Source organism: Elephantulus edwardii, unplaced genomic scaffold (genome assembly GCF_000299155.1).
Source record: "Elephantulus edwardii isolate Elephantulus edwardi_28Jun2011 unplaced genomic scaffold, EleEdw1.0 scaffold00002, whole genome shotgun sequence".
Lineage (NCBI taxonomy): Eukaryota > Metazoa > Chordata > Mammalia > Macroscelidea > Macroscelididae > Elephantulus > Elephantulus edwardii.
This window is the reverse complement of record NW_006399752.1, coordinates 27820482-27842486: the sequence shown is the minus strand read 5'-3', so window position 1 is coordinate 27842486 and position 22005 is coordinate 27820482. Positions and strand designations below refer to the sequence as shown.

Below are 22005 nucleotides of genomic sequence, written 5' to 3'. Positions count from 1 at the left end.
CCGACAAGCATCCACGCCTCATCTCCTCCTTGCCGTTAACACAGGCAAGTTCTGGCCCATAGAGTCAAGCAGGAACAGACGTGGAGTTGTAGTTTGCATTATGTTGCTGTGGTAACTGAAGGTACCTGGTCACAGCTTGAGTTCTGGGTCAGGCTCGTGGGGAGGGTTTGAATGCATGGTGCGGTCCTGGTAGAGTGGGGGCTGCAGCAGGCACCTCTTTGATTTGCTTTAATATTCTGTACATTCACTTTGAAACTGTGAAACATTCTGCCTCAAACATTGCTCATCGTGGTAGCCTTCACTTTGAGCCTCTTCCCCACTAAAGTGGGGAGCTCTTGGCCCCTGGCGCCTGGCTCCGGCTCAGCTGAGCCGCAGGTTCTTAGAGCGTGAGGATGGTGGGTGCAGACGGCGCTCAGTCCCTAGGGCAGCAGGTGCAGGGACAGTATGGACCCAGGCGTGGTTCTCACTGTGCATGAGGTCAGGGGCTGCCACGAGACTGGCCATCATGATGCTGAGGGTGTCCCCCCGCCACAAGTGCCCAGTACTGCCCAGCTCGTGTAGGGGTCTGCCATGGACAGCATAGGCCAGCCGCCCTGAGTGACAACCAGGGACAGTGGCCTCGCAGTCCTCCAGCCCTCACATGCAGCCTGTCCTCACAGTCCAGCAGCAGCACAGCAGTGCAGCGGCCGCTGCCCAGCAGGGTGGCTACGAGATCCCAGCGCGCCTGCGGACGCTACACAACCTGGTCATCCAGTATGCGTCTCAGGGCCGCTATGAGGTTGCTGTGCCCCTGTGCAAGCAGGCCCTGGAGGACCTGGAGAAGACCTCTGGCCACGACCACCCCGACGTGGCCACGATGCTCAACATCCTGGCCCTGGTCTACAGGTAGGCCTCTTTGTTTCATGTTCTCCCTGGTCTACAGGTAGGCCTCTTTGTTTCATGTTCTGGAAGGCTCTCTAACCTGTTTTATAGTCTGCTCTTCTCTTTAACACCCAGGGTTAAAATCTCGGTGTTCGGCCAGTTCTAGGCTGGGCTGGTGCCTGTCGGGTGGATGGTTGCTGCCCATGTTGCTTCTCTGGACACTGCATCGCTCTGCTCTGGAGACACTGTGATTTCTTCCCGGATGTGTCTGCCTCAGGCTTCTCTACTTAGGGCTCCTCTTAACTCCTGCCTCTCTCTGTGCCCCCACCCATCGTGGTCCCTTCACCCATCATTGTCCCCTCACCAGTCACGCGGTCCCGCCTGCCTGTCATTGTCCTCCCGCCTGTCAAGTCCTATCGCTCATACATGTGGACACCCCCACCCATCACATGGTCCTCCTGCCCGTCCATACGGTCTCTCCCGTCATGTGGTCTCCCCACCTGTCACATGGTTGCTCCCCGTCATGTGGGCCTGTCACTGTCCTCCCCACCCATCACTGTCCCCTTGCCCGTCACACAGTCCTCCTGCCTGTCACTGTCCCCCGGTGCCCATCATGTCGTCCCCCACTTGTCACACACACTGTACCCCTACTGTCACGTGGTCACTCCACCCAACTTGCTGTCCCCCCACCCACCTCTGTCCCTTCTGTCTGTCATGGTACCTCCTGCCTGTCGAGGTCTCTCTTTCAAGGCTCAGTGTGTCAGAGTCGAGGCTCCCACTGTCCATCCCCCCGCCCCTTTGACTTGCCTTCTGCCCTTCTGCTCAGTGCTGGACCACCTTGGGTCTGTTCCTGCTTCAGTTCTTGGTGCTGCTCCACTGAGGCCCCCATGGAGGGATGATCTGTGGAGAGTGTGGATGGCCCCGTGTACAGAGGGACTGGTGAGGGACAGAGGGAGTGGTCCTGGGGATGACAGGACCAGGACGAGGGTCTGCAGCCAGTGTTTCCCCACAATTCTCTGTGGGTTTCTTTGTTTTTCTTGGTTTTATTATTTCAACTCAACGTGTCTTGGAAAGCTAATGTGTGAATAAGCTTCTGGACCTCATGGGAGGTGTGATTTCTGCTTGGAGAGAACCTAGAGCATGGAGCATGGACAGGACAGTCGAGTGGCATTGTCTCGCCCAAGCTTGCCAGCCAGCAGGGCATACCTGTGTGGACTGTGCCGGGCCAGGCCTCGGGTGGCATGTGGGGCAGGGGATGCTCTGGGCACTGGGTCTTCCCAGGCCTCAGCGTCCTGGTGTCTGGAACTAAGGCACTTGTGTTGACATATTCAGAGCCCCAGGGCAATGTGACATGTGGCTGTGTCTACAGATGGAAGCTATTCTTGGAGCATTATCTCAGTCTGTCCTAAAGGAACAAAGAGCCCCGGTTCAGCTGTGTGCTGTTCATACCCCTCCATGATTAGAGACCGGCATGCTAAGCGTACTTGTAGAAGCAGGAGTCGCTGGGTTGAGCTGATTCTGCCAGGTAGGGCCTTCGGGAGGAAATGGAGAAGCCCCAACAGCCCGGAAAGGTTTCAGCGAGTGGAGGTGGCTCTGCTGTATTTGGGTGGCTCTGTGGTACATGCACAGGTTAGGCTGGGAGGAGGTGGGCCTGGCCGAGGAGGCCCCATGGGCCCCACTCAGAGGCAGGGCAAGTAGCTGACACTGGAGTTTGGTGGGATGGTGGCTGGAGCTTGGAGGTAGTGATCAGTTAGGGAGCCTGTGGGTGATAATGAGAACCTCAGCAAGGACAGGGGTGCTGGTATGGAGGTTACAAGGCCAGAGATACCGGAAGAGAAGTGGAGTGAAAGTCACACGTCTCTGGGGGGATGATTTTCCAAAGTCTTTTTATCCATTAGTGGAGTGCTAACACCCTGTTGAAACACCACCAGCACAGACTCAGCAGGTGCTGTTGACAGGTCGACGGCTGTTGACTCGGTCGTGGGCCACAGTTCCGTGCCCTCTGTGTGCACAGTGCACCCTGCTCTGAGATCTCTGGTGCCTGATGACACTCCTGGGGTTTCTAGTTCAAGTGTTGTATGTAAAACGTTGTTAGATTTTGCTAAATCTCTTGCAAAATACTTTTTAAAAAAAATAAATCAGACATTTTTATTGTTTATTGTAATAATAACTGTGTGAGAATTTCCTCCCCAAAAAAAACAATGGAAATGGGTAGTGAGAGGTCATTTGCTTTGTAGAATTTTAAATTGAGACATAGGTATTACAACATTGTATTGCCTTAAGAGTACAGATAGAACAAAACCAGTGGTAGTGTCATAAAATAAAGCATGCAGTTCAGATTAGTGCATGATAAAAGTTATATTTAATTCAGGGAGCTCTGGGGTCCTTAGTGGCAAGAAGCTGTGCTGTACCTACAACCAGGAGAGGATAAAATAGATGAACGAGACCTTCTTTTTTGGGGGGAGGGTTGGGGTTTTGTTTCTTTAATTATTTTAGCACATCCAGGGAGGTAATATTCCACAACAGATATTCTCGAAACCAACGTTAGTCTTAACTGGAGAATTTGGATGAATTTTTCCCCCTATATAACGTCTTTCTTTTTATTGCTTTTTTTAAAATTAATTTTAATGAAAATTTACAGAGATTTTGGATTTCCATTCAGTCATTGTACTTTTCTCCCTGCTCACTTCCTCGCAGTTCGTTCTTCTCTTTAAAAAGTAAAAGACAAGTTCTTTCATTGTTAGAGAATTCCTCCCCCCAAGTCCACTCCACTATGCAGCCTTCGTTCTAGACTCATATCATGACAATAATACCTAATCACATATTTTAAACAGTTCTGTCATCTGTTTCAATGCAGTATACATAATTTATTCCATGTATCTCAGTCTCCCCTCAACCACTATGTCTGTCCCGTTTTACAACAGTGGCACCATGCAGTATTTGTCCTTTTGTAACAGATACTTCACTCAGCATAATGTCCTTCAGTGTCTTCCATTTTAAATAATATATCATGAGTTCCTTGTTTTTAAAATACAGCGTAATATTTCATTTTGTGAATATACCACAGCTTCTCTATCCATTCGTTTGTTGATGTACACTTAGTTGTTTCCAACTCTTTGCTGTTGTGAACAAAACTGCGATAAACATGGGTGTGTATATATCTGCTTGGATGGCAGACATGGTCTCTGGGGTATATTCCCAGTAGAGGAATTGGCTGGATCAAATGGTATCTCTATTTGCAACTTTTTGAGAAAGCGCCATACCGCCTTCCATAGTGGCTGCACCATTTTACACTCCACCAACAGTGAATAAGGGCTCCAGTTTCTCCACAACATTTGTTGTTTGCTGTTCTGTTAAATTCTGCTGTTCTTACTGGGGTGAGTTGGTATCTCATAGTTGTTTGGAATGAGACCTTCTAAGAATCAAATCCCTATGCACATCCAAAAAACGTCTCCAACAGGGTAAAAAGGGAAGCCACAGACTGGGAAAAAATACTTGGTAATGACATGTCTGATAACGGACTTATATCTAGAATTTATAGAGTACTCGAGCACCACAGCAAGATAAAGGTAAGCAACCCAGTTAAAAATGGGCACAGGATATGAACAGACACTTCACCAAAGAAGACATTCAGATGGCCAACAAACACATGAAGAAATGTTCAAAATCCCTAGCTCTAAGAGATGTGAATCAAAACAACTATGAGATACCATCTCATCCCAGTAAGAACAGGAAAATTCAACAGAGCAGCAAACAACAAAGCTGGTGAGGTTGTGGAGAAACTGAACCCTTATTTGCTCTTGGTGGGAATGTAAAATGTTGCAACCAGTGTGGAAGGTGGTGTGGCACATCCTCAAAAAGTTGCAAATAGAAATACCATTTGACCCAGCAATTCCACTATTGGGAATTTACCCTAAAGAAACCAGAACCACCACTCAAACAAATATGTGCTTATGTTTATCACAACTTTGTTCACAATAGTTAAGAGTTAGAAATAACCCAAGTGCCTTTAACAAAGGAGTGGATAGAGAAGCTGAGGTATATTCACACAATGGAATATTATGCTGCATTTAAAAACAAGGAACTCATGAAATATTCAAAATGGGTGACCCTGGAGGACATTATGCTGAGTGAAATATCTCAGTAACAAAAAGACAAATGCTACAGGACTGATAAAGGGTTGGGGAAGAACTAAGAAAAAAGGGGATAAATAATGTACACAGCATTGAAACAGACGAGGGAGAGGACTGTATAAAAGGAATATATGATTAGGTATTTTTGGCATGACAGGAGTCCAGAATAAGAGCTGCATAGTAAAGCGGTCTGTGGGGTGGGTGGGACTGTAGAACAATTAAAGAACTTTTTTTCCAAAGAAAAAGGGATCGGAGTGGGGCAGGGATTAAAATGTGCAACAATGAATGAATGGAATTCCAAGTTCTTTATAAACTTTTATTAAAATCTAAAAAAGGGGGGCGGGGAGAGCTGTGCTGCGGTCGCTGAGGTGCGCTGTTTGACTCCACTAGATGCTACACTGGAGAACGAGGGGCATTCTCCTCTTAATGCCAGTCAGATCCGACTCAGCGGTTCACACACATGCGCATGCGTGCGTTATATTTAATTAATAGTAGGATTGAAATAATTTTCAGTCCCTCAGGTAAAAAGAATCCCTTTATTTCTTTAAAGTGTGTGGCTCTGATGGGGAGAAAAAGGCTACAGACACCAGGTAGGCCGATGGGCGTTGATGTGCTCCAGTAAAACGGTGTGCAGTGGACCGTGTAATTGCTCAGAGGTTCACCTTTCCAACCTCAAGTCCAAAAGAAGCTTAAATTAATTTCCTGTCTCACTAACAAAACTTCTAGACAGCTTAAAGTTCCAGTTACAAAAAAATGAAAGCAGAAACAATGATTCTGTTATAAAATGATGAAATATTTTATGACCTCAAAGAGATATTCTTGACCGTAATAGGTTCGTTACCTGTCTTCAAGTCAGCTGATTTCTCAGAAATGATTTTTTAACTTTGAAGTTATGTATCATTATATTATATTAAGTTACAACTTAAATCTTTTACTTAGTAATTATTATCAGAGATTCAGCGAGAGGATGAAGGCGAGAGAACCATTGTTTCTTATACATGCTACATGGATGGAAAAAGATGGTTTTCTGCAAACTTTCCATTTCAAGAGAACGGTTAGTCAGGTGCCATTGAGTGCGCGATGACTCAGCACAGCCTTCACCGGAAAAACAGCACAAGACAGCAGGCCTACTGTGTGCCCTTCACATGCTGAGGAGTGTCTGTGCCGTTTGTATTGGAGATTTAGGATTCCCTTTGTTAGCAGTTTTTAAAATGGATTCAGTACAAGGGACATGTTTTGACAGTTGTTAGGACTGGGCCTTCTGGGAATGAGTTACAGCTTTTCTTTGTTTCTGTCTCTGGCACACACGCGTGTGCACAGACACACAAATACAAACTCTCAAAATCTCCCTGGCCCCCCACCCCCACCCCAGCTTGGACAATCTCTTGCTTTCTTCTCACTTTTTTTCAGATACGGAATGCTTCCTGAATGTGCATGTCGTTCTTGCGCGGGCCATGCGAATCTTCTCTACATTGTTCAGTTGTAGTGTATGTGCTGCTGAAGCGAGCACTTGTTAATGGATCATATGTTTTCAGTCGTTGCATTTCCCCTGGAAGTGTTGTGCTAGCTTTTCCATTTTTCCGTTAGGAGGAGTTCTTGGTGAGAGGAAGATGAAAAGCCTGAAAGGCATCAGGCTGCCCCCCCACGAGTTTGCAGTTCCAGTTCCCAGCGGCTCCGCTCCTGGGGAGAAGGCCGAGGCAGGGTCTTCCCTTCTTGCCTGGGAAGTGGTGGGCGGTCACCAGGAAGTGGATCCCGCCTTCAGCAGGAGACCACTTCGGTGGTTGTGTGCTTCTGTTGCCATTTGGTGCCTGTGCTTCACCTCTCTAGCTGTAAGAACTTGATGGTCATCCTAGGCGCGTCTGTCCTCAGGGAGTGGGCTGGTGGTGCGCTGGCGGTGCAGTGGTGTCTGTGATGGGAGGCTTCCCCAGCACGGTGCACGTCTGGAGTGTGGAGCAGTGGTGCCTCGATGCCCCTGAGTCAGCCCCCACTCATAGCAGTCCTGTGAACAATGGGCAGAAGCCGGGCCTCATCCTGGGCCATCGTCACATCCCTGCCAGGCTCAAGCCCGTTGCTGCAGTCACTGTGTCAGGTCATCACTGAAGATCTTCCTGTCTTATGCTGACCATCACCCTTTCCAAGCATGATGTCCTTTTCCAGGGACAGACCCCTCCTGACAACAATGTGCCCAGAGTATGTGAGAGGAGCTGTTAGTGTCCTGGCTGCTAAGGAGCGTCCTGGTAGCACTTCCTCTGGGACACGTGTGTGCTTGTACTCATCTCCAGCACAGGTCAAGGGCCTGCTTCATTCTTCTTTGGTCTTCTGGAGTGGGACCAGGCAATTAATGTTTCCCTTGGGCTCCCAGGGGAGGTGGATCGCTCTTGGCTTGGGGCCACAGGTGAGAGCTGTGCCCCAGGGTTGGCTACCATGCCCTTGGACAGTTAGCACCCCAAGCATGTGACAGCTAGGGATTTTCTACTCGTTGAAACTTACTTCAGCCCTGTAGACCTTCATCAGTAAGTTTGTGGCTGCTGATAAAATGTGTTCGCAGGAGAATAAGACAGGTGCACGTGGCCAGAGTATTCAGGTTACAGAGAACAGTAGCTCTTTTTTGGGGGAGGGGGCTTGGTAATGAAAGTCAACATTTATTTATTGAGTCCCAGGTACACACTAGATATTTTTAAGTACTTGGGACATATCAGAGAGCCAGCAGGTCCCTGTCCTCACAGAGCTCACAGTCTAGCGTTTCCTACTTCACCTGCGTGGTGACCCGGGCAGGTCTGTACCTCTCTGTGCTTCAGCTGCAAAGTGGGGGGAATGTGCAGAATCTGCACAGACCATGGATGACATGCTTGCTGTTCTGTAGATGCCAAATGAGACCCTTGCCCCACGCCCCAGCCTCTCTCTTAGGCAAGAGATAGGGCTGGATGTTGATTTTTAATAAGAAAGTACACAGGTGCTGGGGGTTGGAGCTGTATTGGGGACCCAGCCCCGATATGTCAGGAGAATTCCGCCAAAAGGAGGCACCAGGTTGACATGAAGATGCGGAGAAGCTAATTGCTGATGACAAATAGCAAGTTTAATATTCTGGCAAGGGTGTACACACACACACACACAGGGAACATGCCTGCAGGGGTAATCGCATTATCTCTTATCTGTCCTAGATGTTGACTGGTAGATTGAACATTCCCAGCCATTCACACAAAACAAAGACCTCTTCTGGGGATATCTTATATTACAAAAGACAAACCGATATCACATTCCTAGAATTCTGAGGCCTTTGGTCCCTCCTTATTCATTAGCATACTGCTTCCTGGAGTTGTTTACTGTAGAAAGGATGGTCAAGCCAAGATGAGTGGGCCTGCTGTTTTTACTGTGCATCCCTGATCCCTGCTTTGCAGGTTAGCCAGTTCCCGACAGCTCCTCAAACTCCAGTTGCCCGTCCTCGGGATCATAGCAGTCAATGCTACTCCCTGTCTTAGGATCATGAACGAGTCTCTTTCCTTGCCCATCTTTGGCTACACATCCTGCATTTGTCTGGGGAGGGCCTTAAGTTGAATTCCATGCACTTTACACAGCAGTTCTCTATAACACTTGGCTATTATATGACCAGCACAAGGGAGGACCCATAGTATACCTATGATAACAATACAAAGAGCAACAATCGTAAAAAGAAGATTTCTAAATGAAGTTACTGAAGGAAACCAGTTTTTAGATTCTCAAATATTTGACCAGCTTGTTCAGCGGGGAATTATAACTGGGGTATTCTGCATTTCTATAATTCTTTGTTGCAGATCATACAAATCAAGAGAATCATTATTAGACATCCAAATTCCTTTTAAATGAGATACTACCTTTGTCCAGTCATTATCTGAGCTATTGTATTTCAATTCAGTAACACAGTCATATGCCGCATGGCATCCTAACCTTCCTTTCATTCTCATTTGTTGTACCATGTTTCCTAATACATTCACTGTATCATATAAAGTATTTCATTTTTGTTCCATAACTTCATCCACATTTTCTTGCTCTACCCAATTTTTTGACACTGTGCATTAACCCATTTACAAACTTAGTCGTTTGGACTTCTTGATTCAAAGCTACAGCAGAAGTAGAAACAGTAGCAATCATAGAGATAAAAGAAACAATTCCTACAGTAACCAGACCTACAGCTCTTTTGCTTCTTAATGACAACTTATATAACTCTATTAAAATTTACAAGCCTTTATCCTCATACCAAATATCATTTAACTTTACCGGTGTCATAACAAAAGGAGGATTCTTTAGAATAACAGCTGAATCATCTCTGGTAACAGAGCTAATACAGTTAGAAATTTTATACCGAGAACAGCTCACATTATATTTCAGATAATCACCAGTGATAACATTATTACCAATCAATAAGACATATGGTTCAGGTACACAAGACAGGACTTTGGCATCTGTGACATTATTATCTTTAGGTATACAGGAAAGAAATTTATCGAATCCATGCTGGCAACTAGTTTCCACAGTTCGGTTTGAAAGTTCTGCATATCTATAGTCCACATTCCTCCTACAAATCCGTTCATAGGAAGTCCAGGACCATATGTATGAAGAGGTGACCAGTCTAATAACATAGGGTAGTCCAAGCGAGGTAGCATTCCAATTGTTGGTCCTTTAAAAATTATATTACCAGTGCTAATGTTAGATAAGAGAATGGCCATAGCACTGTTATGATGACATTTTCTCCAAAGTGATTGCCAGATGCCAGCATGACCTGTCCTAAAACATGAGGGAAGGTCAGCATCTGCTGGAAAGATGGTGTTTATTCTACCTGCACCATATCCGGAAGCTTGTTTGTCGAAAGCCAAATAATTCAATTGTACAGTCCACGATGGGTTTCCACTGTCTAACTCTGAAGATATTCTTTGCATCTTATTAACAAATAAGCGTCCATTTTTTGGTTTACTTTTGGTAAAGCAGATGGGATACCTTAAAGTGTACCCAGAATAACTGAATGGTCTTTCTGCCCATTTAATATGACTATTAGAGGGATAACCTAAAGCATAAGGATGAGGGACTCATTCCATGTCGCCAGGTGCAGGAGAGGAGGATCTGTGACTTACGGCCAATAGGTCTCTTCCGTGGTCATCAGAGTAATGCCACACAAGACGCTCAGGCAACCAACTAGGAGCTTGTTCATTCTGTGGAAAAGCAAACACAGCCTCACCCCATATTAACACAGGGTCGGGTCTTTCTCATTGCTTTGTTAATGCATCCTTCCAATTAATTTCAGTATACCTTTACTGTATGTTTCACCATTGTCTGTCTACGGCAGACCTTTTATTGTCATCCAAAATTAAAAAACTTAAAATAACTTGTTTGTTGTTGTTGTTATGTGCCGCCGAGTCGCCTGCGACTCATAGCGACCCTATGTACAACAGCCCTAAACTCCGCTCTGTCCTGTGCCAATCGCACTGTCTCCTACACTCCCATCCCAATTATCCCAATCACTGAATCAATCCACCTCATAGAGGGCCTTCCTCTCCTGCGCTGTCCCTCCACCCTCCCAAGCATGATGTCCCTCTCTAAGGACCGGTCTCTCCTCACCACATGTCCAAAGTATGTTAGATGGAGCCTCAGAATCCTTGCCTCCAAGGAGCCACCCGGTTTAACCCTTTCCAGGACAAATCTGTTTGTTTTCCTAGCAGTCCATGGTATTCTCAATTCTCTTCTCCAGCACCACAGCTCAAAGGCATCAACTCTCCTTCTATCCTCCCTAGTCATTGCCCAACTCTGATGCATAACAGGTGATTTGCCCACATCTTCCTTTTTTTTTTAAAATAGTTTATTTTCGTTTGGTTTGTGCATGAAACACTAATACATTGTGTTTCGTTTGTATATATGGGGTTTCAGGTGTTCCTCTCTTCACATTGTGTTTCTTAGTCTCGTTCCCATAGTTGTTTTATAAAATGGATCTCCATTGGCCCATGGCCATCATTACTCCACCTGGTCAGGTCCACACTGGGTGTTTCCTAATGTCTTCAAACCGTATTCTGTCTCCATGACTCAGGAGTTCTCCTCCTCTGTCTCCCTCTCCCTCCCTTTTCCCTGTAGGACTTTCTTACACATCTTCCTAGTTACCCTTCTATTGATAAACATGGTCTTATTATGCAGTGTTTGTCCTTAGGAGACTGAGTTAGTTCTCTCGGCTTGATCAGAGAGCTCAGTATTGGAAAGCCTGTCCCCTGCTTGTTCAGGACTCGTGCAGGCTGTGCGCTAGGTCAACTTGAATCCCGAAGCCTTGGCCGCCGAATCCTTCTGACCACTGGTGACCCTGTAGGACAGGGTAGACCTGCCCCAGGACTCCCCACGCTGTAAGCTTCATAGAAGTAGGCCACCACACCTTGGAGGAGTTGGTGGGTTTGAACCACTAGCCTTTTGGTTAGCAGCTGAACCATTATAGCAGCAGGACTCCTCCGTCAAGATACTATATATATGCATTTACTTTCAGTTCCTCTGTTTTGCTAGGGGCTTTTTCATCATAAATGTTGCATGTTAGCACACCTGCCTTGGTTTCTGTAGCGGCACTGTGTCAGGACCGACCTCCCTGTGTGCTGGGACTGTGGGGCATTGCCCAGTGTTCCCAGAGCCACAAGACCATTCAGTGCCATCAGAGCTGAGCCTGGCTCAGACCCTTCTGATGTCCACTTGGGGTCTGTTTCCTTCACATTGCTCTGCTCGCCTTGCTGTGCTGTTAATGTTCAGAGATGTCCCATGAGGGCTGGGGGGGAGGGGATCTGGGGGAGATGACAGGGAGCTGGGGGGAGGAGGGGCAGCTGTGGGAGGGGCAGGGGGAGCTAGGGGAGGGGGCATGACAGGGAGCTGGAGGGATGGGGGCAGCAACAGGAGGGTGCTGGGGGGAGTTAGAGGAGGGGCAGCTGGGGAGGGGGTTGAGAGGAGCTAGGGGAGGGGAGGGGAGCTGGAGGGAGGAGGAGCAGCTATGGGAGGGGGCTGAGGGGGATCTCGAGGAGGAGTGAGTGAGACTTGAGGAGTAGACTGGGAGGGTCCAGCCTGGTAGTAGCCAGGCTGAGTCCAGGTCTGATCCCAGGGCCCAGCGGCATTCTACCTCCCCCTTCTCCCTTGTGTATGACAAGTGGTTTGGGGTTTTGAACGGTTGAAGTACTAAGTCCTGTTTTTTTAATGGTCGGAGCTTTCAGAGTTGGACAGTGGCATTTGTGGAGACAACCAGACACACTAGACAGAAAACCCTTGCTGTGTGTTTCAGGGACCAGAACAAATACAAAGACGCAGCCAACCTGCTCAACGATGCTCTGGCCATCCGTGAGAAGACCCTAGGCAAAGATCACCCCGCGGTGGGTACCTCCCGTCACTGTGCAGTCCCCCGATACGCATGCTTTCCACCAGACTCACCTGTGTTAAACTCAACAGGGCAGGTTAGGAGCTGTCTTTTCTCAGGGTTGCAGGGAGCTGCCGTTGTTCACACCGCACAGTGGTAAGCGCTGGTGCAGGGACGCTGGGGTCCAGCACATGGCCATCTGGCTGCAAGCACCATAGGAAATGGCTCACGGACCTTAGCATCTGATCCCAAATCAAAGTGCATGTACTTTTGTAAATTTTTTCTAAAGGATTGATACTGGCTTTTTGTTAAAATCGACTTGATTTTCATGTAGATCTCCTGTGGCTTCTAGTGAAATAAAACGGAGCATGGGTCCTGTGTTGATTAGCTCTCTGCCTCCTGTATACCTGCTGTAACTGGCCCACCTTGGCAGGGATGATGGCACTGCTTTCTGTGTGTCCAGTTCTGAGGGCTCCGCGCAGCGTGTGTGTGACCGTGTGAGTGCTGTGTGCTTCGGTGACTTCTGCCGGGCTGAGCGGCTCTCTCTCCTCCCAGGTGGCCGCGACGCTCAACAACCTGGCTGTGCTGTACGGAAAGCGAGGGAAGTACAAGGAAGCGGAGCCGCTGTGCAAGAGAGCCCTGGAGATCCGGGAGAAGGTGTGTGCCACGGCGCTGCCCACGGCCGGGGGCTCGGCTCAGGCTGGGGCCTGACCAGTGAGGGACAGCCCGCAGATCCAGGCTGAGTGACCACACAGAGGTGCCTCCGAGCCCATGGGGATGATGGGCGCTCACAGTGGACGTCTGAGCCCCTGAGACAGGCTCCGAGCACTGGGGGTGGGGGTGGCCTTGGAGCACTCGTCTGCCAGCGGGGCAGGCGGTCATCAAACGTCTCAGATCTGAGCGTCTTCACAGGCCGCTCTGTGACACTGAAAAGGAAATTGTTGCTTTCCAAGTCAAAGAATGAGCTCAGGCTTTTGCGAGCAGGATGTGTGGTGGTCTGTATTGTTGAGTGTGAACTTGGTCAGCTGCACTTGGGGTTGGTGTTTGCAGGTAAGTGGTGGGAATGGGGAGAGGGTAAGGCACGAGCTGTGGAGGAGACAGGCGGCAGCATCGGTCAGGCTCACAGCCGTCGTCACCGCGGCTTCTGCGGATAGTGGGGAGCAGGTGTAGATAAAATGTGCCTGCTGGCTTCAGGGGTGCTTGTTCAGACTTTACAGAGGTTCAGGCCTCCGGTCTAGCCCCAAAAGTCCTTGTTTTCTCCCCAGAATTAGAGTCCTGTTTCTGAATTTAGCTGGCACTTGATTGGTTGCTCTGGGGTCCTCTGTTGGTGTAGCTGATGCTGAGATTGACACTTCCTGTTGAGCCATATGGCAAGGAAGTGGGAGCGTGGGAGAGAAGGCTCTTCACCATGTGGAGTGTCAGTGTTACTGCGCGGTGCTGCGCCCTGTACGATGGCCCTCTGATGCCACAGGTCGTGTCTTACATGCTGGGCTAATAACCCAGAGGTCAGCAGTTCACGTCCACCAGCTGCTTTGCGGGGGAAGGATGGGCATTCAGTCTCCTGTAACAGGTTCTCAGCATCCCAGCCCAGCAGAGGTGCTCTGAGCCTGGGTGGACGCGACAGCGTCCTGGTTGGTTAGATTTATAATCAGAGTTTTTCAGATGTGCCACCACATTGACACATTTGCTCTTAGATACAAGTCCTTTCCAAGGACTTGAACTCTTGCCTGGCCAGGCTGGGGTTGATGACTCAGGCCCACTCAGCCCGGCACTAGGCCAGAGGGGAAGGGCCAAGCGTAGGGAGAGAGGTGGCCCTGGGTCTCCATCTGGGTGTCAGCCCTGCAGATGCTGAGATGACATTGGTAGGGAAAGGGCTCTGCGTGGTCACAGTGGGGTCAGTGATAACTGACCGGAGAGAGAGGGATGATGGATTCTTGTCATCCTGGCAGGTGGTTGAGTGAAAACCTCCTCCTTGGAGATGACCTTTGACCTCCGATCTGAAGCACCGTTGAAGGTGTCTGGGGCACAGATGTTGGAATTGAAGAGAGGGAGGGACATGGTGGGTGGGATGTGACCTCGGGATCCATCCTAGAGGGACAACGAGGACCAAGTGGAGAGTTTGATGTTTCTTTTCGAGGCTTGTGGTCAGGAACTGCGTGTTGGCAGTTAGGAACAAGACCTTAGAGCGTGGTGACCACGTGGACACAGCTGTGCGCCTTCTGAGGCTGTGTGAGTTAGCTGCCCCGTCTGAGCTGTCCTGGCACGCAGCCTTCCTGTCGCAGCAGCGTCCCCCACAGCTGTTACCTGTCACCTCAGTGTCTCCAGAACAGTGTCCTCTACAGCTGTGTTACCTGTCACAGCAGTGCCCCCCCCCCCAGCAGTGTCCCCTACAGCATTGTTGTTCCCTGTCATTGCCGCGTTCCCCGCAGCATTATTGTCCTTGTCAGGACAGTCACGGTTCCCCGTCATGGCTGCATTCCCTGCCAGTAGAATATTTGTTAGCTTTACTGAGCATTAAGGGGGTCTGCACCCATCTCCATGAGCATTCACGCCTGGGTGTGGGTGTGTACGTCGGGGGGGACAGACACGAGCCTGGTGTGTGGTGTGGTCACGCTCCTCCTGAGAAAACGTCTCTTCTGAAGTCCACGGGGACTTCCCATCCACTGTGTCAGGGCCATGTGTCTCTCATCCCCAGGTCCTGGGCAAGGATCACCCTGATGTCGCCAAGCAGTTGAACAACTTGGCGTTGCTGTGTCAGAACCAGGGCAAGTACGAGGAGGTGGAGTACTATTATCAGCGCGCCCTGGAGATCTACCAGACCAAGCTGGGACCCGACGATCCCAACGTGGCCAAGACCAAGAACAACCTGGTATACTGGCGAGGCGCGGAGAGGGGTTGGGGGTGGGCTGGTTTACTGTTTATTCAGATGCTTTCCTGCCCTTGTTCTACTGATGTCTGAGTTCTGTTCCCTCGTTTTAGCCTGTGGATAAAAATGTCTGTTTCCTTTGTATGTGAAGAATGTGAGTCTTTTCTTTGAAGGCATCCTGCTACCTGAAACAAGGGAAGTTCAAGCAGGCAGAGACCCTGTACAAAGAGATCCTCACCCGGGCACACGAACGGGAGTTTGGCTCTGTGGATGGTGAGAAACCCTCCCCTCCTCTCAGCTCATGAGGCTGTGTTTGCATGAAAAAGAGGGGTTTCCAGTGGAGCTGCGTTCGGCCCCACTGTTGATTACATCAGAGCTTCATTTAAGAGCCGTTTTCTAACATCCACTTAAACGTGTTTGTTCACCCTTGATCGTCTCCTCAGTAACTGGCCCTCTGTGCGCTTCGTGACTGCTCTGTGGACGCCCTGTGGCGCCCTGACCCCTGTGCTGTGGGCTCTGCTAGGCCTCTGGAAGTGAGGCTTTGTTAGTGGTGTGCATGGGTGTAGTCTAGCAATAGAATTACTTGAACTGATGTAGTTAAACGTGCTGTAAGCATCAGTAACTTTGAAACACTAATCACTCTTTTAAAACTGGTTCTCTCTTCTGTGATACGTGCTATCCATCATGCTTGTCCCTGACGTACGTTCAACACTGAGAGATTGCCACTCAGTAGAGACGTCTAAATGAACCCTCTCACCACGTTGTCACTCGTGTGGGCTCATGCATGTTAGAAACGAGGACGCCAGCGGACTGTGGTGCCTGTGACTCGGCAGCTGTTGGTGGTGGGACGGCATCAGTGGCCAGGTCCTCCCGGCTGAGCGCATGCTGGATCCTGGCTGTGTGTGTGGGACATCACTCTTGTCCCTCGTCCCTCTTGTCCTCATTCTCTCCAGTCTGTGACGGACCCTCCCTGTAGGCAGCATGTTAGCTCTGTCACCAGGGGCCCTGGGCAGCTTTGTGTCCCTCCTCCGTGCCGGCAGAATCCTCCCTCTGTGACCCTGCAGGCTGCTTTCTCTTCGTCCACCCAGGGCCTCTGAGCAGCACTGTGTGCTCTGTTGGCTTATGTCTTGTTTGTTTCATCAACACTTCAGCACTTTTTATTTCTTGATAATATTAGAAAAAATTTCTGAATATTTCCAAACGTTACTCCTAAGTGCTCTTGGCAGTCTGTGTGAGGAGACTCAGTACTTTTCTCCAACACCACAGCTCAAAGGCATCTGTTCTTCTGTCATCCTTACTCACTGTTCAGCTCTCAGATATGCAAAGCAAGTAATTGAAAAGATTGTGGCCTAAATCAAATGCACCTTAGTCTTCAAACTGACATCATTGTTCCTCAGTAATTTGGAGAGGTCCCCGAATGTAGTCTTTCCCAGTACAATACGTCTCCTGATTTCCTGACTGGTACCAAGGGTATTAGTGCTTGTGGGCCCAGTAAGATGAAGTAATTGACAACTTCAGTTTTTTCCCCATCTATCATGATGTTGCCTATAGGTCCAGTAGTAAGAATTTTTGGTTTTTTGACATTAAGATGCAATCCATATTGAAGGCTGTATTCTTTTAAGTTTTTTTTAAAATGTCATTATTTTTGTGTGTGTGTACCATCAAATCAGATCTGACTGGTACAGGAGGAGATTGTCCCTCCTTCTCCAGCAGAGCATCTGGTGGATTCGTACCACGTACCTCTGGATTTACAGTGCAGCTTCTCGCCACTAGGCCACCAGAGCTCCCTGAAGGCTGTATTCTTGATCTTCCACAAGTGCTTTGAGTCTCCTCCCTTTCCGTAAGCAAAGTTGTGTCACCTGCATGCGGAAAAGTTATTGAGGAGTCTTCCTCTGATCCCGATGCCATGTTGTTCTTCACAGGCTTCAGTTTCCTAGATGTTTTGCTCTGCATACAGATTGAATAGATATGGAGAAAGGATACAGCCCTGACACACATCTTTTTAAGTTTAAACTAGAATTTTGTTTTGCTCTGTCTGCACAGCAGCCTCAGGGTCGAGGTATAGGTTTAGCATGCTCACAGTTAAGAGTTCTGGGACTCCCGTTCTCAGTGTTATGATCCACGCTGTCACATGCTTCCGCATACTCAGCCACGATCCATCCGACATCAGCATATCCCCGATGGTGTGGCCTCTTCTAAATCCTGCTTAATCTTCTCAGAGTTCCCTATCTACATACTGATGTAGCCCCCCCCCCGTTGTTTTAGCTAGCTGTTTTTTAATGATCTTCAGCAGTATTTTGCTTCCATGTAATATTAATGATATTGTTTGATGATTTTCACTTTCTGTTGAATCGCCTTTCTTGGGAATGGTACAGATACAGATCTTTTCTTGTCATTTGACCAGGTAGCTGTTCTCCAGATTTCCTGACATAGACTGGTGAGCGCATCTAGGATGCATCTGTTAGTGGAAACATGGCAGTTGATATTCCATTGATTCCTGGGCCCTTATTTTTTGCCAGTGCCTTCAGTGCACCTTTAACTTCCTCCTTCATTATTATTGGGTACTTTCTGAAATTTTTCAGTGTCAATTTTTTGGGGTACAGTGACTCCATCTTCTTTTGATGCTTCCTGGGTCATTCAGCGTAGTGTCCGTAGCTCCTTCAGTATTGAGACTCAAGGCCTAAATTTGTTTTTCAGACAAGTCTGTCTTAGAGACGGTGTAGCCAGAGCGCTCCTTGGGGGCAAGGATGGCGAAGCTTCGGCTCACACACTGTGAGCTTGTTGCTAGGAGAGGTTGTTCCTTGGAAAAGGGCATGATGCTTGGAAAGGTGGAGGGACAGTGAAGGAGAGGAAGCCCTCCACCTGCTAGATTGGCACAGTGACTGCTCCAGGGGGCTCTGGTGTGTCAGGAAGTGTGCGGATGGTGCAGGGTGGGACAGCGCTCAGAACTGGTTCACTGGACAGCACCTGACAACGGCAGCATTGAGAGTCAGGTCATAGGAATTCCCTCAGGACCCTTGGCTTCCTGCGAGAGGGTTCCACTGCTTCTCTCGTGTTGGGTGTGTGTCTCTACCTCTCACGGCCTTGGTGAGGGCAGGCTGCGTGCCCTGACCTGGACGCTCTGTCCCTGTGGCCCTGGCCTGGATGCTGAACTGTCCCCGTGGCTGTGGCCTGGACGTTCTGTGCCTGTGGTCTGGATGCCGCACTCTGACTCCCGTGGCTGGAATTCTTCCAGTCCAGTCCTCATCCCTTCAGGTGATGAGAGGTTCGAGGCTTCATTGAAAACCAGAACAGAAACCCAATTCATGGAAATGTATTGACTGGTTTCCTGCGCAGTGGCTCTGCTGTCTTTTATGACGGGTGATTTTCTTCCCCAGATGAAAATAAACCCATTTGGATGCACGCGGAGGAAAGAGAAGAATGCAAAGTAAGCACCTGCTGTTTTGAGTGATTTCCAAAACTGGACAGATTTCCCTCAGAATAACTGTGGATTTGGACCTGTGTTCTCTGCAGGGGAAGCAGCGGGACGGGGCGTCCTTCGGCGAGTATGGTGGCTGGTACAAAGCCTGCAAGGTTGATAGGTGAGTCTGTCCGCTCCGTGGGCAGCGACAGCACAGTGCCCACAGTGCCCATATCTCCCCTGTAGGAGACGCTCCCAGACTCCTCCTCAGCCCCTACCCTGTAAATGCCTCGGTTAACCTATGTGTAGGTCCCCTGGACCTGGGTCAGTGGTGAGAGGCCATGAAGGTGGACGTGACCGTGTCACATGTGCTCACAGTGGGGTGGGGGGTGTGAGATGGAGGAATGTTTGCGTTTCACATTTGGTATGAGAACTGCCCTAGAAATCCGGTGGTTTTGAGCCAGAACCCGAGTGCCAGTGGGCAGGGTGTCATGACGTGTGTGCTGTGCTTTCCTGCAGTCCCACCGTCACCACAACTCTGAAAAACCTGGGAGCGCTCTACAGACGCCAGGGCAAGTTTGAAGCCGCGGAGACACTCGAAGAGGCTGCTATGAGGTCCCGTAAACAGGCGAGTGGCTCCTTTGGGTTTGTCACCTGATGGTCAGTCTGGGGAGTGAGGAGTGTGCAGTGTGTGACGCTGTCGCACACGTGCTTGGAGAGTGTGCGGAGGCCTGTTCCTTCTCTTGAGATCTCTGCTCCTTTTAGAGACCTTGTGTCTTCACCTGAAGGCTCACAGCTCTGAACACAGCAGAGCGTCCGTCGGGGGCACTGGGTGGGGGTCCTAAGCCTGATCTCTGTCCTCCGCCTCGCCACTGTGCTTGGTCCCCTGCAGTGTCCAGGCCTCTGTAGGAATGCTGCAGGGCTGTGATGTCCGCACCCCAGGTTGAGATGGACAACAGAGTATGTTGTTGTTATTGTTGTTAGGTGCCGTAGAGTCCACTCCGACTCATAGCGACCCTATGAACCGCAGACCGAATGCTTGCCCTGCGCCATCCTCACGACCTCCGCCAGGCGCCAGCCCATTGTCCGCTGTGTCCGTCCGTCTCGTTGAGAGTCTTCCTGTAGTTTGTTGACCCTCCACTTCCCCAGCATGATGTCTTTTCCAAAGACTGTGCCTCCTGACAGCATGTCCGAAGTCCGTGAGAGGAAGTATAGAAAGAAAGTTGAGTCACAGAAGCTTAAAGAAGTAACTTCTTGCCAGTTCTGCCCTGAGAAGACTGCTGCCTGGTCGCTGTATATGAGCTGTTAGGTGCTAGCCAAGCAGTGAGGTAGCATCCCACCACAGCCACGGTAGCAGCAGAGGGTCAGCGATTGCTGGAGAGGATGTGGACAGCCTGGGACTCCCACGCACCGCTGCTGGGACTGGAAAGTGGGGCACCTCCACTGGGAAAGTTTGACGCTTCCTTAGAAACCAGGCTCCAGCATTCCCCCTGCTCACAGCTCTTCCCAAGAAATAAAGGCTGTGACGTGAGCAGACCACGCACACCATCTTCACTGTAGCAGTATTTACGCAACAGCCCGAGTCCGTCTACTGCTGAAGAAAACCCGGTGCCTCCCCAGTGGGGTACTCAGCAGCCCTCCTCAGAAGCCACGGGACAGTGTGTGATGGGGGTGCATCCAGAGGCCAGCATGCCCAGTGCGAGGAGTCAGTAGTGACAGGAGTGCTGGGGAGCCTGAGGCCGTGGGCTTCGGGGAGCGGCCCGATGCCCCTAAGGCTGGGCCTCTCAGGTCCACTATTGGCTTGGAGGGAGAAAGATGGGCAATCCCTCCTGTGTGATCGACGCTTTGGAAACAGAAACCCAACACGGCGATGTTGTCAGGCTTGTGGAGTCCAACTCAGAGTGACCCATGATTCACAGGTCTGACCTTCCCTGGCTAAACCAAGGAGGAGTTTACACCCAGGGTCACTCTCAGATGGGAACAGAGGGGGCGGGTAATAAAAATGAGTAAATGGGTAAATTGACTGAAAGAAAGGTAACAGGTAGACATTGTCATGACTTAATCACGTGTAGTAAATGTTCTAAATGTGTGTGATTGAGAAACATGTAAACCTTCATGGAAATGAAAATAAAGAAAAGTGAAGACTGGTCACTCCTCCTTTTGTTAGTAAACGTCACGAACTTGTAGACCAGCTCGGAGACGTGCTGTGAGCTGACCACAAGGAGCCGAGTGCAGACAGACAGACAAGATGGGGCTGTAAGTAGGCAGTGGGATGCTTCACTGTCTCCTTGGTTCCCCAGAGATTGGCTCCCCTCTAGCATAGGCCGATGACAGTTGGCTCCAGCACACCCTCACTGGTGAGGAACCCCAAAATCCTGGGGTCAGTTATTACCAGTAGGTGCTGCCCAGTCAGCCCCAATTTACAGTGTCCTGTCTATGTACAAAGGAGCCCTCCTGACATAGTGTCTTATGTATTAGGCTGCTATCTAAAAGGTCAGTGGTTTGAATCCACCAGCCCCTCCATGGGAGAAAGGTGGGCCTTCTTTTCCTGTAAAGATACACAGCCTCAAACATGAAGCTGCTCTCAGCTGGAATCTGCTCGCAGCAGTGGGTTTGGGGTGTCTGTGTCCAAGAGCACAAACTCTGCCCGGTCCTGTGCACCGTCACGGCCATTGTCACGTCTGAGCTGGCTGCTGAAGCCGCTGTGTCAGTCCCTGTGGCCCAGGGGCTTCCTCCTTTGCTCTGAGCCTCTACTTTATGGACCATGTGGTCCTTCTGAGCACTGGTCCCACCTGCTCACTGGTCCACAGTGTGAAGTCACTGCCTCACAGACGTCACAGGTTGTCAGTGTGTCTTTTTCAATTCTCTTGTCACATTATCAGGTCACATCCTATAGGCTGTAGTGATTATGTGTCGAACGAACGAGGAAAAGATCCCCTGAGGCAGGACGGGGGCTGGGGAGAGTGCCCATTCCCCCCACTAGGATGAAAGTGTTTGAAGAATGTTTCATGTTTTGTGTCTCTCGGCAGTCATCTGTCATTGCCCCTTAAGGCACACACCTTGGGCCCATCAGCAACCGGGGGACAGCTGGGTGTGACTACACTGTCCGTCACTAGCCAGGGGACAACTGGGTGTGATTACACTGTCTATCACTAACCGGGGGACAGCTGGGTGTGACTATACTGTCCATCACTCGCTGGGGGACAGCTGGGTGTGACTATACTGTCCATCACTCGCCTGGGGACAGCTGGGTGTGACTACACTGTCCATCAGTAGCTGGGGACAGCTGGGTGTGACTACACTGTCCATCAGTAGCCGGGGACAGTTGGGTGTGATTACATTGTCCCTCAGTAGCTGCGGGACAGCTGGGTGTGATTACGTTGTCCATCAGTAGCTGGGTGTGATA

At 49.6% G+C, this 22005-nt stretch overlaps 1 protein-coding gene across 3 annotated transcripts in view; it reads left to right on the top strand.

The window, feature by feature from the left end:
* Positions 1 to 22005, top strand: part of KLC1 (kinesin light chain 1) — a 125166-nt gene that overhangs the window by 93457 nt on the left and 9704 nt on the right. For all 3 annotated transcript variants that reach the window (XM_006879049.1, XM_006879048.1, XM_006879050.1), the window contains 8 exons: positions 660 to 885; positions 12262 to 12349; positions 12889 to 12990; positions 15029 to 15202; positions 15373 to 15472; positions 18577 to 18626; positions 18713 to 18780; positions 19119 to 19227. In XM_006879049.1, the coding sequence (XP_006879111.1) occupies positions 660 to 885; positions 12262 to 12349; positions 12889 to 12990; positions 15029 to 15202; positions 15373 to 15472; positions 18577 to 18626; positions 18713 to 18780; positions 19119 to 19227 (917 nt within the window). The remainder of the gene's footprint in view (positions 1 to 659; positions 886 to 12261; positions 12350 to 12888; positions 12991 to 15028; positions 15203 to 15372; positions 15473 to 18576; positions 18627 to 18712; positions 18781 to 19118; positions 19228 to 22005) is intronic.